The sequence below is a fragment of the Hirundo rustica genome, chromosome 11 (assembly GCF_015227805.2).
Source record: "Hirundo rustica isolate bHirRus1 chromosome 11, bHirRus1.pri.v3, whole genome shotgun sequence".
Lineage (NCBI taxonomy): Eukaryota > Metazoa > Chordata > Aves > Passeriformes > Hirundinidae > Hirundo > Hirundo rustica.
The window spans coordinates 4,734,044-4,748,993 of NC_053460.1; the positions used below are offsets into that span (position 1 = coordinate 4,734,044).

Genomic DNA, 14,950 nt, shown 5'->3' on the forward strand with positions numbered 1-14,950 from the left:
GACCCCTAGTTAAACATCTCCTGATATTTTCCTTATATTTAATATAACCCAAAAGTTCTGCACTGCAATGCTATTTTTTTCACATTTTACATTACTTACTCCAAGTATTCAGATATATCCTCAGTTTTACACACCTTTCTTTCCATAATTAAATAAACAAAAAACAAAAAACCAATTAAATAAAATTTAAAAGAATGGCAGACAGGTGGCACCATAAAGTTTTCCTCAGGCGTTTGCATCATGACTTGGGTCAATGTGAAGGCAAATTATGCAGTATCACCATGTTTCTCTCTAGCCATATCCAATAAAATATGACCCATTTTCCAGATCACATTTAAGGGTAAGTATTGAAATATATTAGCAGAGTTTTCTTTGGACACGACAGACCATATGAACACTGCATAAAGCTGCTCTTCTATGGGACTCGGGGTGAGTCACTTTTCTCCCCCAGGCCTCACTTTCCTTCTGTATAAAATACAGATGGGGGTGATACAGAACTCTGTTATTGTGACTGTTTAAGAATTCAGTTCATATCAACATGAGGGTTTCATTTTCATAACTATTTTGCTTACCGTGTTTCTGAGAAAATAATATATGGCAAAATATTAAAGCATCAGTGAATCATAAACGAAAGGAAGAAGTATTATTAATTTGTCATATTGCCAGTGCTGCTCTTTTCCTTCTCCTGTTTAGGATTCATTACAGATGGCAATTCCAAGCTGGTGGGTAGTGCTCGAATTCGCCAAGTAAGAGTGAAAGGAGACACCTGCCCTATTTCTCACAGACTTCAGCACGTAGTTGAGGAATGCCACGCTCCATATTCCCTACAAACAGAAGATACATCAGTTTATGGGGAGCACTGGAATACCTCGGTTTTTGATAACTCCTCTGAGTTGAGCTCAGCATGGCAGTATCAGAGTCAGTCCAAACTGAGAGGACATCCCAGCTGGGGTAAACTTGCTGTCTACGGTGGAGGGGGATATGTGATTCACCTGGGAACTGACCCTAAAAATGCCTCCAGGTACCACTTGTGTTCTTGTAAATTAGCAGTGCATCCTCCGTGTGATACTGTCTCATTCCTGTATGAATTAGATCACTGGCTACACATTCTTTTGGCAGAATTCTCCAGTACCTTTTCAACAATGTCTGGCTTGACACCTTCACAAGAGCAGTGTTTGTTGAATTTACAGTCTACAATGCCAATGTGAACCTCTTCTGCATTATAAGCCTGATGTTTGAAAGCAATGCTTTGGGTGAGAGCCTTTCCTAAGTTACACATTTCTGAAGACAGAAAGCAGTGTACCTACAGAAGGTAGATTTACACACTATGAGTGTTTTCCTGGTTCTTTCTTCAGGAAAGATGAGTGTGTTAATAAATCTAATAACAAGAAAATCAATGCAAATTTTCTAAACCATTTAGGAAAAATGCAGCATCACAGTAATACAGACCATAATGTAATATCTTATGCTGTGGTCATCTGCTGATGAAGAAAATATGGTACTGGAACTTGATCTCGAAAATTTACACAACAGGAGCAAGAAAAAATCTGTTTCCTAATCAGTTAAGCTAATCAATACAATATTAAGAAAAAAACATGCAAATAACAGTCTGTCTTTTTTGTTACAGATGACTTCTAATATACAGTTATGTAATCAGGTACTACATAATCTGGATACAGCAAAGAAAATAGTGAAAACAGATTCTGGTTTAAAGGCTATAGGAAAATATTTGGTCTGAACAGCAGCCTCCTTAGGGTGTGTCCAAGTACTGGAAAAAGCCCAAACTGAGCCCATTCTGGGTTTAGAATGAGATTCAGCTTTTTAAAAAAATTCCAAGTCCTTCTGTTGTATTTCTGCATTTGCAGTCCAATTCAAACTCAGTCCTGCTGGGATTACTGTTGTGCTATCGCACAAGACTCAAGCAGACAAGTACTATCACTCCAAAAGCCTTGACTCTCCGAAATTCCTGTTTGAGGAAAATTTCAAACCCTGACAGTGTTACTCACATGAAGTCTAAATCTTAGTTCAATGGTTGGATTCAGACTCATGCTGACATGAAAGCAAGTGTAGGAGTCTTACTGGTGAACTGAGTTGTTTGAATGGAAGCAGAAAGAGCCCTGAGGTGATTCCTGTTTGTTTTTTAGGGGCGTTCTTCACAAGTGCAGAGCTGCAAAGTGTCCGGCTCTACCCCTACACCAACAGCCTCCACATCTTTGTGGTTGCAGCAGAAGTCATTTATTTCCTCTTTATTGTGTACTACATGATAGTACAGGTGAGGCCAGTAGAAAGTTTGGCTGAGAGCATTATCTTGTGCCTGCTGTTGATTTCACGTACAAAAGCTTTAGGACTGTACTTGACTTCAGTAGCCCTACACCAATGGAAGATTGAATCAGGTACAGTGCCAGTATTCAATAATAGGAAGGCAACACTTTATTTGGCTTGGAAGCTGTTTTTGAGAAAGATAAAGAGAAACTAGTGCAAGATGTAATTTTATTAATGCCGAGCATTCTGCTTTATTGTGGAGGGCATTGCTGTAATCTTCAGAGGTGCAGTGTATGATAAGGAGTCATGGGACTGAAACAGTAAAACTCCTCACAGGGAAAGCTGCTGAAGAGTCTGAGATGGAGATACTTCCAAAGCAAGTGGAATCTCCTGGAGATGGCCATTATATTGATTAGCTGGAGTGCTCTGTCAGTGTTTGTGAAACGGACGGTCCTTGGGACCCGGGACATCAGCTACTACCAGGAACACAAGGACGAGTAAGTACTAATGCTATTTAGTGCATCCTTTGCTGTTGCTACTCATGCAGAAATAAATCTATTTTTCCTCTTCCCAGATAGCACCTTGTCTGTGCTAGATATTGCTACATGGCTATATATTAATGAAGTTTGCAAGTGTGTCAGAGCTGAAACCTGTGTCAGCAATAGGATTTTCTTCAGATACTGTTCTAATAAAATCCAGCAGACCTGAGAACCAAGTTCCCTTTTTTAGGTCCTACTTTTCTGTCCGCATCACCTTCTTGTGAACAAACAAGCCTTTCTGCTACAAGACACCCACCCAGAAAGCACAATATCTGCCTTGTTCTTTGTTGTAAAAAGCCATTGGTTAGTGGACAATAATGGAATATTTAGTACAGAATGGAAAATTATAACATCTTTTAAAAAATGGTCACACAGGAAAGAGATGATAGAATCACAGGATAATGAGCAGAATTTGGGCTACAGCCTAGACTTCCTCTTCTTAAAAATCTTAGCCACGCATAACTGAGCTTTTTGTGTGCACACAGTAGGAAGTGCAGGTGGAAACACTCACGCAGGAACTCATTAGGTCTCCACTGAAACCCTAGCACAGGGTGACTGGCTTTTCCAGCATAGCCATTTCTGCACTTCAAAGGATTCTGTGTGCATGGATTATGTATTTTCTTTTTTTTCCTAACAGCTCCATAAGCTTCAGTGAAACAGCAAGAGCTGATGCAGTTCTTGGCTACCTGATTGCATTCCTGGTGCTTCTCTCCACAGTGAAACTGTGGCATCTGCTGAGGCTCAACCCTAAACTGAACATGATCACTTCAACACTAAGAAGGGCATGGGGTGATATCTCTGGATTCATCACTGTTATTGCAATCATGTTCCTCGCCTATTCCATTGCTGTGAGTACCACGGTGCTTACTCTTGTGTGCAATCTGCTTCCAGGTACTGCTGGGTCAAATCAACCATTCCTGAATGCTAAAAGCAACATAGCTTTGCCATGTAAAATGGAATAAAGCTGCCAGTCTAAATCTTAGTTTAGTGGCTTGGAGCCCAAGTCTTCCATATGAGATAAAGAGAAGTTAAAACATCCCCTTGTCTTTTCTTTGCAAACTGAAATTTAGTGAAAAATCAAACACTGAGCTGAAAAATAAGGACTCACTCTATATGTAATAGATGTGACAAAGAACAAAGCACAGGAAAAAAGATTTTCTGGATAAAGCTAAAATTGTGGAGCATTCGGAAAGTGCCATTTTCTGTTTGACTAGTTTATAAGAGTGAAATAATTACCTTTTTTACATATCTAGTGGCAGGTTGAGCAGATATAAGACATATCTTGTATTCAAGCTAAACATGTTTTACAGCAAGGACTCTGATCGTAACACAAGACATGACTTTGTCCTCTGCAGGCAAACCTGATATTTGGCTGGAAGCTCTACTCTTACAAAACTCTCCTTGATTCGGCAGAGACCATGGTCAGCCTTCAGCTGGGAATCTTCAACTATGAGGAGGTACCACATCTAATATTGAGAAGTTTACAGCCATACAATTGGCATCTCAGCTATCAAATACGCTTTAAACCAGCAAATAGAAGGACTTTCAATTAGTGTTAAACATTAATCTAATTTTTCAAGCTCCAGAGCTCCCTAAAGCAACCACCTTTTTTCAGCAAGAAAAAGACATCAAGTGAAACATCTTTCATGTCCTATTTTGGCCACGAGGAGGCTCATAATGAACGTTTCATTAAAAAACCTGCTCACTTTTCAACTGAAGATGTTACTAATTGATTACAAAAGGTTTTGAGCAATTTCCTTAGAAAGCTACAGAGAGAAATGTGACCAAAGCCCTGTGTTTGTTCTAAACCATCTATCTTCCCAAGAAAGGCAAGGCCTTCCACAAGGGAACTTCATGTTAATTTTTTTTTTTTTTTTGTTATTCTTTATCTTTTTGTTATTCTTACTTTTTCAGTAAGGTCTTTCAGATATTTCGATATCCTTTGAACATTCCTTTGTGGATAATTCTTGGACATGTCTAACTGTGAAGTCCTCCTTGGTGGCTGTTTTTAGGATCCAATAGGATATGAGTGGCTTTGAAAATCAGTAATTTGGCACATTTTCACCTCTACATCCCACTCATGTTAATCATGAAAATATGTTCCTATGTTGTAGCTTATATGAAAATCAGTGTTTTGATTTTTCACAACCCTTGGTTTATGAGTGTCTCTGAAAGTCTGACTGTGCTTCTTTGTAAAGCATACAGCAAATTAAATGAAATGCATACAGGGATTTAATCTATTTTGAAAGCTGAGGCATTAGGAAGCTTCAGCTGTTCTGTGGATGAACAGCTCTCCAGGCTTGTCAACTTTCATGTGAAACTGTTTTACCATTACAAATCAAATGCAAATACTTTAAAAACCCCAAAGATTACCTGTATTCACACACACACACACACACATATAGAATATTCTCTTGTGTTTGTACTATATCATATCAACAAAGGACAATACTAGAGTAGAAAAATTTTATGTGTGTATATTACATATGTCATAATTAAATAGACAGGATTTTCAAGGTGACAGACTTCTTCTTGGTCTTAACTGCTTGTATGTATGTAGGTAGGTAGGTAGGTATGCTTTTTTGATTGCTTTTTTGATGTCTTACCTTATGCATTATACAGGTCTTGGACTACAATCCAATTTTAGGCTCCTTCTTGATTGGATCCTGCATAATTTTTATGACATTCGTGGTACTGAATCTGTTCATTTCGGTGATTCTTGTTGCTTTTAGTGAGGAGCAGAAGCATTACCAGGTTTGTTCATCTAAGCTCTCCTGCTTTTAGCATTTTTTGTTCAGTGCTTACTCAGGTATTCAACCATGGATGAAAACTGTGTAAATTCAGTCCAGCTCTTAAGAAGGCAACATTTTCTCAGAAAGTACACTTCAGATTTTCCAGATTTACACAGTCCATTCCTGTTCAGATGAGCCCCTGTTCAGATATGATTTGTAGCCCTCTGTTCACATACCACATCCATCAAAAATCTCTTAGGCATGTGCTGGGCTATATTGAAATCAGTGCCAAAACTGCTACTGAAGTGCATGAGGCTTTAGAGCTCCTTTTAAAACTCTCACTGTGAGTGCCTGACCCATTCAAGTTATTGATAGTGTGGTGTGAAATCCATCCTAGCACTCCAGTACTGCCCAGAATTCCCCTATGTTTTAAATAAAGTCAAGGGAGATGAAAACAAAGGATGTGGCTGATAGAAGACAGGATATATATTTAGTTTTTCTCATTTACTTCATCTAGTGTCTCACTGTGTATCCCATGAGCTGCATGGGAGCTGGCAAGTGCACTCTGGCTCCTGTAGAGAGATTTCCACGGGATTTGACAGGCAAAATTTCTGCAGTGTCCATACTCATCTGGGGCTTCTGTTTGGCTGAAAATATTGGCACGATGTTTTGCTTGGCGGTCACTCATGCTCTGCTGAAAGTTGGCTTATTTCACCTCAAGTAGAAATCTTGTCTTGCAACTTGCCCTGGCTTCAACAGAGACAGAATCCACTTTGGGTGTGCACCTCTGAGTAATATATTTGTTATTATTTCAGGCTTCAGAAGAAGAGGAGATTGTTGATCTAATGTTAATGAAACTCTTCAGTTTCTTTGGGATAAAATGCAAGAAGGAAGAGAAGCCGGTCAGCGGCGATCAACTGGAACAATCTGTCAGCGAGTGAATGAAGATCACCTTGAAAAGTCACTTTGCTTGTGGGCAAAGTATTTGTTTGCTATAAGCCGCTGTTGTTAGAGTTAGGTTAGGTTGTAGGCTTAGGTTATTACAGCTTTTGATTAAAATGGGAACGGCTGGAGCTGTGTCAGGGGAGGTTTGTGTTGGTCATTAGGAAAAGGTTCTTTACCCAGAGGATATTCGGGCACTGAACAGGCTCCCCAGGGAATGGGCACAGCCCCAAAACCTAAGAGAGCGTTTGGACAATGCTTTCAGGCACGTATGGGATTGTTGGGGTGTCTCTGCAGGGCCAGGAGCTGGACTCGATCCTTGAGGGTTCCCTTCCAACCCAGCCTATTCCGTGATTCTGGGAAAACTGCGCGGTATTCACCCCCAAAGCGCTGCCGGCGTTTTATTCCGGAGCGGTAGCTAAGAAATAGCGGTAACCCTAAGGCGAAACGTCCCACGTGCACTTGCTGTAGACTTGGCGCCTGCATTTATTTAATAAACACCGAGCGGCTGTCGCACTGTTTGGCCAAATCCTCTCCGTCTCCGCCGAGGCGGCGCACGGAACATGGCGGCTCCCTCAGGCCGCCCGGTGCCCGCTGCCAGCGGGGCGCGGAGCCGAGCGCGGGCCGCGGAGCCGAGCCCGGGCCGCCCCTCAGGGCCCGCGGGTCCCCTCGGCCCCCGCCGCCGCGCCGGCCCCGCCCCGCCGCCATCGCCGCCTCCCGCAGGCGCCGCCCGCGCCCGCCCCCGGCAAAGATGGCGTGGCGAGCGCTGCGGCGGGTCGGGCCGGTGCTGGCGCCGCGCTGCCCGCGCCTCCCGCTGCCGCCGCGGGGGCCCGCGGCCCGCAGGCTGGGCACCAGCTCGCTGCTGCTGTCCGGTGAGTGGCGGCTCGACGGAGGGAGGTGCGCGGCGGGCGGGCGGGACAGCGGCCCGGTGCTGCGGGGAGCCGGCGGTGCCTCTGCCCGGGAGGGCGGGCAGGGTGGGCTGCGGGGGAGACCCTGCCGGCCGGGGCTGGGTGCGCGGAGGGGCCGGAGCGTGGGTTCCGCTGGCGGCCCCGGGCGGTAGCCGCTCCTGTCCTTCTTTCCCTCTGTCCCTCTATCCGTCCCTCCTCCCCTGCTTCTTGCCGTGCCGTGACCCGGAGGCCACTCGGAGCGCGATGCTGCAGCCGCCCGGAGCCCCCCGGTGTCGGCGGGGCCCGGAGAACCTCGCAAGATGGCTGAAGCCCCGAGGGCCCCTCACCTGTCCCCGGACGCTGCTGACACTCCCGACCCCCGCTCCCGCAGGAGCAGCTTCACCTCCGTTAGTTGGCCAGAAACTTTTAAGCTCATCTCCACACTGCAGTTTTGAGCTAAGCGGCTCAGTCCCGCTCTGGTCCCAGAAAGAGGCTTCGCAGAGTGGGCCGAAGCGGGGAGCGCACCCAAAATAGCGGATCGCTTTCCCCGGGATTGGCGCTTGCAAACAGCTCGATGTTGGCTCCAAGGAGCATCAGCAGCACCAGAAGGGGCAGGGGGTGGGTGTCTGGCAGAGGCAGAGCCGCAGCAGGGACTGGCGTGGGCAGCCAGGGTGAGCCAGGGCTTGCAGGGCCTTGAGCCGCTCTGGGCTGCACAGGTTCGGCTCTGGCTCCTGTGCAGCCGCAGCTGCACGAGCGGCACGGCAGGCGATGGACTCGTGCATCAGTGCTTGCTGTGGTTTAGCATTTGGTGCCGTTAATTCTGAAAGCATCTACTGCTGTCAGAGCTCTCTTCGAATGGAAGTTACCCACTAAAGTCTGCAAAGCAGTCTGTGGTACTCTAGCGAACAGAAATGTTGAAAAAGTAGGCAAGAGAGGAGGAGAATATGCTGTAAAGGTAATGACTGCCACTAAGAAGAGCTCATCCATTTCAATCTTAAACCTACCTGTTTATTGCCTTCTGCTGCAAGTGAAAGAAATGACATTTATTGTTCATTACTTGCAAACTGAGTCAAGATCTAAGCTTCTCTTCACTATTCTGGTCAATGTACCCATTGTTTTTCTATACATATCACTTGGAGGAATAACAGTGTTTTTGTTTGAGACAGAGAAGAAAGTTTTGTATGCCACTGTGGAGGTGTGAGTTCACTATTTAGGTATATGTGAAACATTTAATAGACGCAGGTTACACTAAATGAAGGGCTGAGGTCAGAATGTGCTAATTAAGCTGAAACCAAAGTCCTGTTGGAATGAATGAAGCTAGAATAAATTCAGCTGCTCTTCTGTAAAAGAATGCAGAGAGATTTGGTATGCATTGACATTTCATATTCCTTTAGGCTAATTTATTTAATGGGCTGACCACATAAGCTCGAAGTTCAAATTTTGAGATTACTTATTAACTGTTTTTAATTTGACCTTTACTTTATTTGCAGTGTTTTTTTGTTGCATGCTCAGATTTTTTTTTTGTTTGTTTTTGTTTTTGGTTCTGCAAGAAAGTTACATGCTCTTCTACCTGTTCAGGACATTTCACTGCTGTATTCCAAACTGGTGTGAAAATCTGGTTTTTAAAGCCTTACTTTATAAACAGATTCTATACAATATATTACCATGTATCGGTTGGCTTCTTTGTGCCATGTATAACATCACTAATGTTCAGCTTGGGTTTGAGATTTGTCAATAGTCATTCTCCATTCTTACAGTTCATTACTCATTTCCAATAGAATTCCCATGGGTTTAACGTCTTGACCTGAAATAATTTGAGACATTTAAGACTCTGTTCATTAGAGTGTGTAGTGAGATTTTTTTTTTTTTTTTTTTTTTGTAGTTATAAGTAGTGCTAGATGAAATTCTGCAGATTTTTGACTGATAATTAATGGGAAAATATTTCATATTTACAGTTTACTCATGTTTGTGTACTCTTCTTGCAAACCAACACATTGTTCAACTGAGCACTATAAAACTAGGGCCCAATTCTAAGACAAACTGTTTTATCTGAGACTTGCCACTCTTGAACTTTTCAGACACAAGAGGATCACTGCAACTGAAGAAGCTTAAAGTATTGACTGTCTGGAAAGATTGTAGCAGGTCTACAGTGAGCTCTTCTGTTTTCCTTCATATACAATTTCAGAAAATATATAAGGATTTGCAGAAGTGTAGTTTCTCTGGTGTTTGCCATAAAGAGTCCAGCCCACAGGATGAGCTCTTGAGGGGAGAATTTTGAACTCCAAAGGAAGGTGCAGCTGTACTCCTCTGGCACTAATCACTCAGGAAGCTGTTTCAGAAGTTACCTTTTCCAGCTTCTGCAACATCCCTTACCTGACTGAATGGGTGCTGCAAGTGGAAATTTTTTTTTTTTTTAAGTAGGAAGGTATCCACAGGGAAATTGTGTAGAAGTGAGAAAACAGATATTGGCAGGCTGAAAATTCTCTGAGTAAGAAAAATTTCAGGAAAAATGTTAGCAAGAAAAATGTTGCTTGTTTCAGTTACTTCTTTTGAAGTTTCTCCATATGACTTTAGAAAAACACCTGCCTCTAATAAAGCTGTCTTGAATCTTCCAGATCTAAAATGTAAAGAGAATTGTAACCTTGCTGTGAAAAGACTTACCAAGGTTTTAACAGACGTATTTGAAAGTGATACAGAATAACTACTGAGTTCTCACAGTAACAATATTAACAGAGAGCAAATTCTACTAAGTAGCAGCTGTCTATATGAGTTGCCTTTTTAATTTTTCCTGTATTAATTTCCCCTAATATTACACAGAACTGTGCCAGATTTGCACTTTGAAGGAGATGCTGTAATGCTGACAGTGTTTCTAGAGTCACTAGCACTGGCCTACCCAGTCATAATAAAGTAGTTATCAGAAATAATTATAACTAAATATTATGTTTGAAAGGCCACTGTGCTATCATAAAAATTTATGAGTAAAATACACATCTAAGCTTTAGATTTGCACTTCTGTTTGAAGCAGAGCTGCTCGTTTTGCTCCTGTACTTTATTATAGTCTCCAGATGGTTGCACAGGAACTGATAATACTCTGAGCAGAACACACAGTGAGCCTCTGCCCTGTCACTGAGCATGTTCTGTGCTTCTGTAAATTGCATGTGCTGGTTAAAATATTTTCCAAACATGAACAAACTCAGTGAAAAGCCCTGCAGTTTAAGCCTGCAAATCTGTTACTGTAAGTAACAGATTTAAGTGAGCAACGTGCCACTTTCTGAAATGACAAGTTTGTTTCCTTTTAGCTCGCAAATTCACAGACAAGCACGAATGGATATCTGTGGAAAACGGCATTGGAACAGTAGGAATCAGCGATTTTGCGCAGGTATTGATCTCTCCCCCCTTGCCCAGGTCTGCAATATTTATTTATGCCTGTCTGCTCTGTCCTTGCTCTTTGGACATTTACGGGGTTTTTTTATTGTTTTAATTGCATATGCGACACACTGAACATGATTTTTTTTGGACCTGGGTCTGTCACATTATTTGTGATATTTGTGCCATCTCAGCATTCTGATAAGTTCTCTTGGTAAAAAACTTCAATGTTCGGGTCTAAGCCTGAGCAGTTCATGGCTGTGTGAAGAGGACATCGTGTACGTTTTTAGGTCACGTTTTCTTTGAACACAAGTATGGTGAAATCTCTCTGGCTAAAGAACAGCTGTGAACATGTGTACAGCATGGCATGTATTTCTTACTCCAGGACAGGAATTCCTTTGGATTTTTTTGTCCTCGTGAAGGTACTTGATTCGGAATAGTCACAAGCAAATTCTGGGTTGTATGTGAAACTTAAAAAAGAATGGGACAACCTATCAATAAATGGAATTAATGTTTCTCAGGACAAGCAGCATTTCTTTTAATCTCAGGTTCCTGTCAATAACTCTAATACTCTTTGGTCTTATGTGAGATAGAGTCCCTGTGTCAGGGAAGAGTTGAGCCAATTCTTATGGTGATAAGGGTTCCAATTAAGTCAGTAAGGACAAAGTGTGTGCTAACAGCTCTCTGTAGCTGATGCTAAGACAATCAGCAGATGTTATTCCTTATTCTGCCAGAAAAAAATCTGCATATAAACTGAGCCTGAAGGTTATTAGCTCTGCAATAGAGAAACAGTAATTTGGTATTTGGGGCATGATAACACAACAGTTTATTCATATTAAATGTTTGCTAAGAAAAAGGGAAAAATATGCGATCTGTAAAGAATGAGAACAATATTTAGAGACACAGAATACTTATATGCAGATTCTAGAGTTATTGTATCAGTTCTCTCCTATGTGTAGTTTTGTTAATGTATGCTCTGATGCTTTTGTTTTTCTTTTAAGGAAGCATTAGGAGATGTTGTTTACTGTAGTCTTCCAGAAGTTGGGACAAAATTAAGTAAACACGGTAAGTTTCAGTTCTAGTTGTTCTCGAAGTGATTATTCTACTCATCCCACTCTTCCTTTCCAAAGAAAGAATTTCTGAAATAATATTTATCGTTATTAATATTATTATAAAGCTTCTGGATGCAAAATAAATTCAGGTAATTTCTACAAGATACAGTTTTAATTTTAAATTCTCACTGTGCTTATCAGCAGAAAATACTTGCTTTTAAAACTGAAGAAATTGATTAAAAATTAAAATATTTAATTTTTTAAAATAATTTTGTCTACACTGTGTTTTTAAAATATTTTTGCTTTGATTTGGACTTGTAAGTGTTTATAATTCTTCAATTATGCACTTTGTGAGCTGCATGATGGGAAACTTCTAATTGGTATCAAGCTCCAATTTTTCTACAAATATAGAGACTCAGTAATTTTGGGGTATTAAATGTAATCACAGGGTTTTTGCTTATTAATGATGTACAAATTATTACATTCCTCATCATTCAATTATGTAACTTTTCCTGTTAAAGATAGTGAACATCAACAGGTAGAAATGAAAAGCTTTTCTCTGTATTAATATGGAGAGCTGTCTTTGTAGTACATGAAGAAAAGATTGTCATTATCTTCAGATAATTTTTAAAAAAGGAATGGGGGTTTATGAGGTAAAGCAGAGAGCCTTTCTTCTGCCATCCTTCCTGTGGAATAGATCCCTATCAAACTGTTTTGGCCAAATCTATTACACTGAATGCTGACTGTTATACAAAAGGTCTCTCTGTGTAGGATTTTAATTGACCAATTTGTAGTTTTGCTTTATTTGAAGGATTTTCATTTCCATTTAAGTTCTCTTTTCTACCCATTCTGGCCTCAGTCTAACTCCAAGCTTTCCCAGAACAAGTTGTTCTCAGATCCCTTGTGCTGGTGCCTATCTACTCTTCTGACAGCTCCCTGTTCCTTCAGCCTCTGTCTTGTTTGCTTGTGGCTGAGAGCTGCTCTGGACTAACACTGCTCCAGGAACCATTTCCATAACTCCCTACAAAACAGGAAAAAGGGAAGAGCTGCTGGGTGCTTCCAGTGCGGTGCTTCTGAATACTAATGTGTGCTTTCCAGTGAGTGCAAATATAACACTTGATAGTGTTTCTGAAGGAAAAATGGGATTATTGAAATTGTGGTTGTGTTGATTTTGTAACCAGGTTACAAATGAAAAGGTTTAAATTGTAAATAAAGGACCAGTTAGGTCTCTTGCAGCAAGAGCTGGGTATTGTTCCTTCTAAGCCAATATCATATGTGCTGTGGGGCTTTGGGCAAAAGATTAACCAAATGGAAGGAATTCCTGTCCCTTCTGTAGTAGCCAGCTAGCACAAATTCCCCAGAATAAACATCAAATTTAATAATGCTGATCCTTTTCATAAAATGGGTGACTTCAATCTGTTTTCTTGCTCAAGATCAAGACATTTCTTTACTGGTTGGGTCATGACCAGAATGTCTGACTGAACAAATGGAAGTGCTTTGTGTTGTCCCCTTAGAAACATTCAATCATATTCTCTGTTTCAGATGAGTTTGGGGCTTTGGAAAGTGTGAAAGCTGCTAGTGAACTCTACTCCCCTCTCTCAGGAGAAGTGACTGAGATTAATGCTGCCCTTGCAGATAATCCAGGGCTTGTCAATAAATCCTGTTACCAAGATGGTAAGATCTCACTTTTATCTTTCAATAATGAATAGTATGTGGATTCTTGCTACTACAAATGGCTCTGAATTCCTGTTCTCCCAGTTTAATGGTGTGGAGACTTAAATGCAGTATACTGAATATAGTTCAAGCCCAGTACAATTTGACCTAAAAGCATTATCACAGTGTCATCTTTGAACAGCTGTTTTAAAACATCTTATTTTCAGATATACACTGTGGCTGAATTTAAATCGCTTTGCCTTGGCTGCATTTCTGGGGTTTGGATCTCATAAGAGTTCACGATACTGAGGGGTCAGGCTCCTTTATTCTTTCAGCCAGCACTAAATTACACAACTGCTCTGACTCGAAAAGCCATTTCTCATGATGAGTTGGTTGGTTGTTCATTTTTTTAAATACTGAAATGTTTTGCCTGCACAAAAACCTGGCTGATTCTCCAGTGATCCAAGGCTGGTTGTTCCTGCTGGGAGTGCTTTCCTAAGGCAGTAACATGAATGAATTGTTCTTGTAGGATATTACCAATTCTTTTTAATTTCCTAACTACAGGTTGGCTTATCAAGATGACTGTGGCAAACCCTGCTGAACTTGATGAACTGATGACTGAAGATGCCTATGAGAAATACATAAAATCCATTGAGGACTGAGCTGGAATAATGAAATAAATTCATATAAAATATCTCAGTGTAGTTTGTCATCAATTAAGGAAATACTGGATATCCAGTTTTGGCAACTTAAAAAATACCACCTAAGATCACATGCACAAGACTGTAAATAATTACAGTGATAAATGTGTTTCATGTCTGTGTACCTGTGAGGGTTTTTTTATTCTGTTGTCTGATTCATGTAACTGCATCTATAATATTTTGGGAAACAAAATTCACTTGCAGTTCCATAGATTCATTTGACATCAAATTTAGTAACAACAGCCTTAATATGGCAGTTGTAGGCACTGTTCTCATAACCTGGACTTTCAGTTTTCCCTGAACTACTTTTCTACTGCTCCCAAATCATTGAAAAGCTGTGTCTTCCTAACCTACTCATGTTCCTCTTTCTTAGAGTTGCAAAGATGATACCAAAAAAGGAGAAGCCATATCACCTACCCTTCTGTGTGATTTTTATTTCTTTACAGAACTTATTAATCCTTTGCTTTCCTTTTTTTTTTTTTTTTTTCTTTTTTCTTTTTTATTTTTTTTTAAATCAAATAGTCCTGCCTGTGAGGCAGGAGGGATGGGGGCCCTGCCTTCCCCCTTCTGTGCTTTCTTAGTGTGCAGAGCTCCTGCAGTGATTATTTATCAGGGTGCTACAGTGGATTATTTAGGCTGTATTTTGTCTAGTAAACACTACCTAAGTCACAAGTAATTAAGGAATTAATTTTACATCTTTTGCCTGGCAATTGTGGTGATTTCAGCAGAGCAGGTACTTGTGGAAATCATGTGATCAGCAATAGTTTGACATACCATGTATCCATGTGTGTCTGTATTTAATATCAAGTGGCCAAC

At 41.0% G+C, this 14,950-nt stretch overlaps 2 protein-coding genes across 2 annotated transcripts in view; both read left to right on the forward strand.

The window, feature by feature from the left end:
• Window positions 1–6,906, forward strand: part of LOC120757916 (polycystin-1-like protein 2) — a 35,786-nt gene extending 28,880 nt beyond the window's left edge. Inside the window, exons 36-43 of the mRNA XM_058422138.1 lie at window positions 694–1,021; window positions 1,120–1,253; window positions 2,145–2,272; window positions 2,599–2,759; window positions 3,439–3,649; window positions 4,157–4,258; window positions 5,424–5,555; window positions 6,349–6,906. Coding sequence (XP_058278121.1) covers window positions 694–1,021; window positions 1,120–1,253; window positions 2,145–2,272; window positions 2,599–2,759; window positions 3,439–3,649; window positions 4,157–4,258; window positions 5,424–5,555; window positions 6,349–6,474 — 1,322 coding nt within the window. The 3' untranslated portion in view covers window positions 6,475–6,906. The remainder of the gene's footprint in view (window positions 1–693; window positions 1,022–1,119; window positions 1,254–2,144; window positions 2,273–2,598; window positions 2,760–3,438; window positions 3,650–4,156; window positions 4,259–5,423; window positions 5,556–6,348) is intronic.
• A 316-nt stretch (window positions 6,907–7,222) lies between these two features.
• On the forward strand, window positions 7,223–14,127 carry GCSH (glycine cleavage system protein H). The gene is made up of 5 exons (XM_040075681.2): window positions 7,223–7,347; window positions 10,662–10,741; window positions 11,730–11,793; window positions 13,323–13,454; window positions 13,998–14,127. Exons 1-5 carry the CDS (start codon window positions 7,227–7,229, stop codon window positions 14,093–14,095), a joined length of 495 nt encoding a protein of 164 aa, XP_039931615.1. The 5' UTR covers window positions 7,223–7,226; the 3' UTR covers window positions 14,096–14,127.
• Window positions 14,128–14,950: the final 823 nt, after the last annotated feature.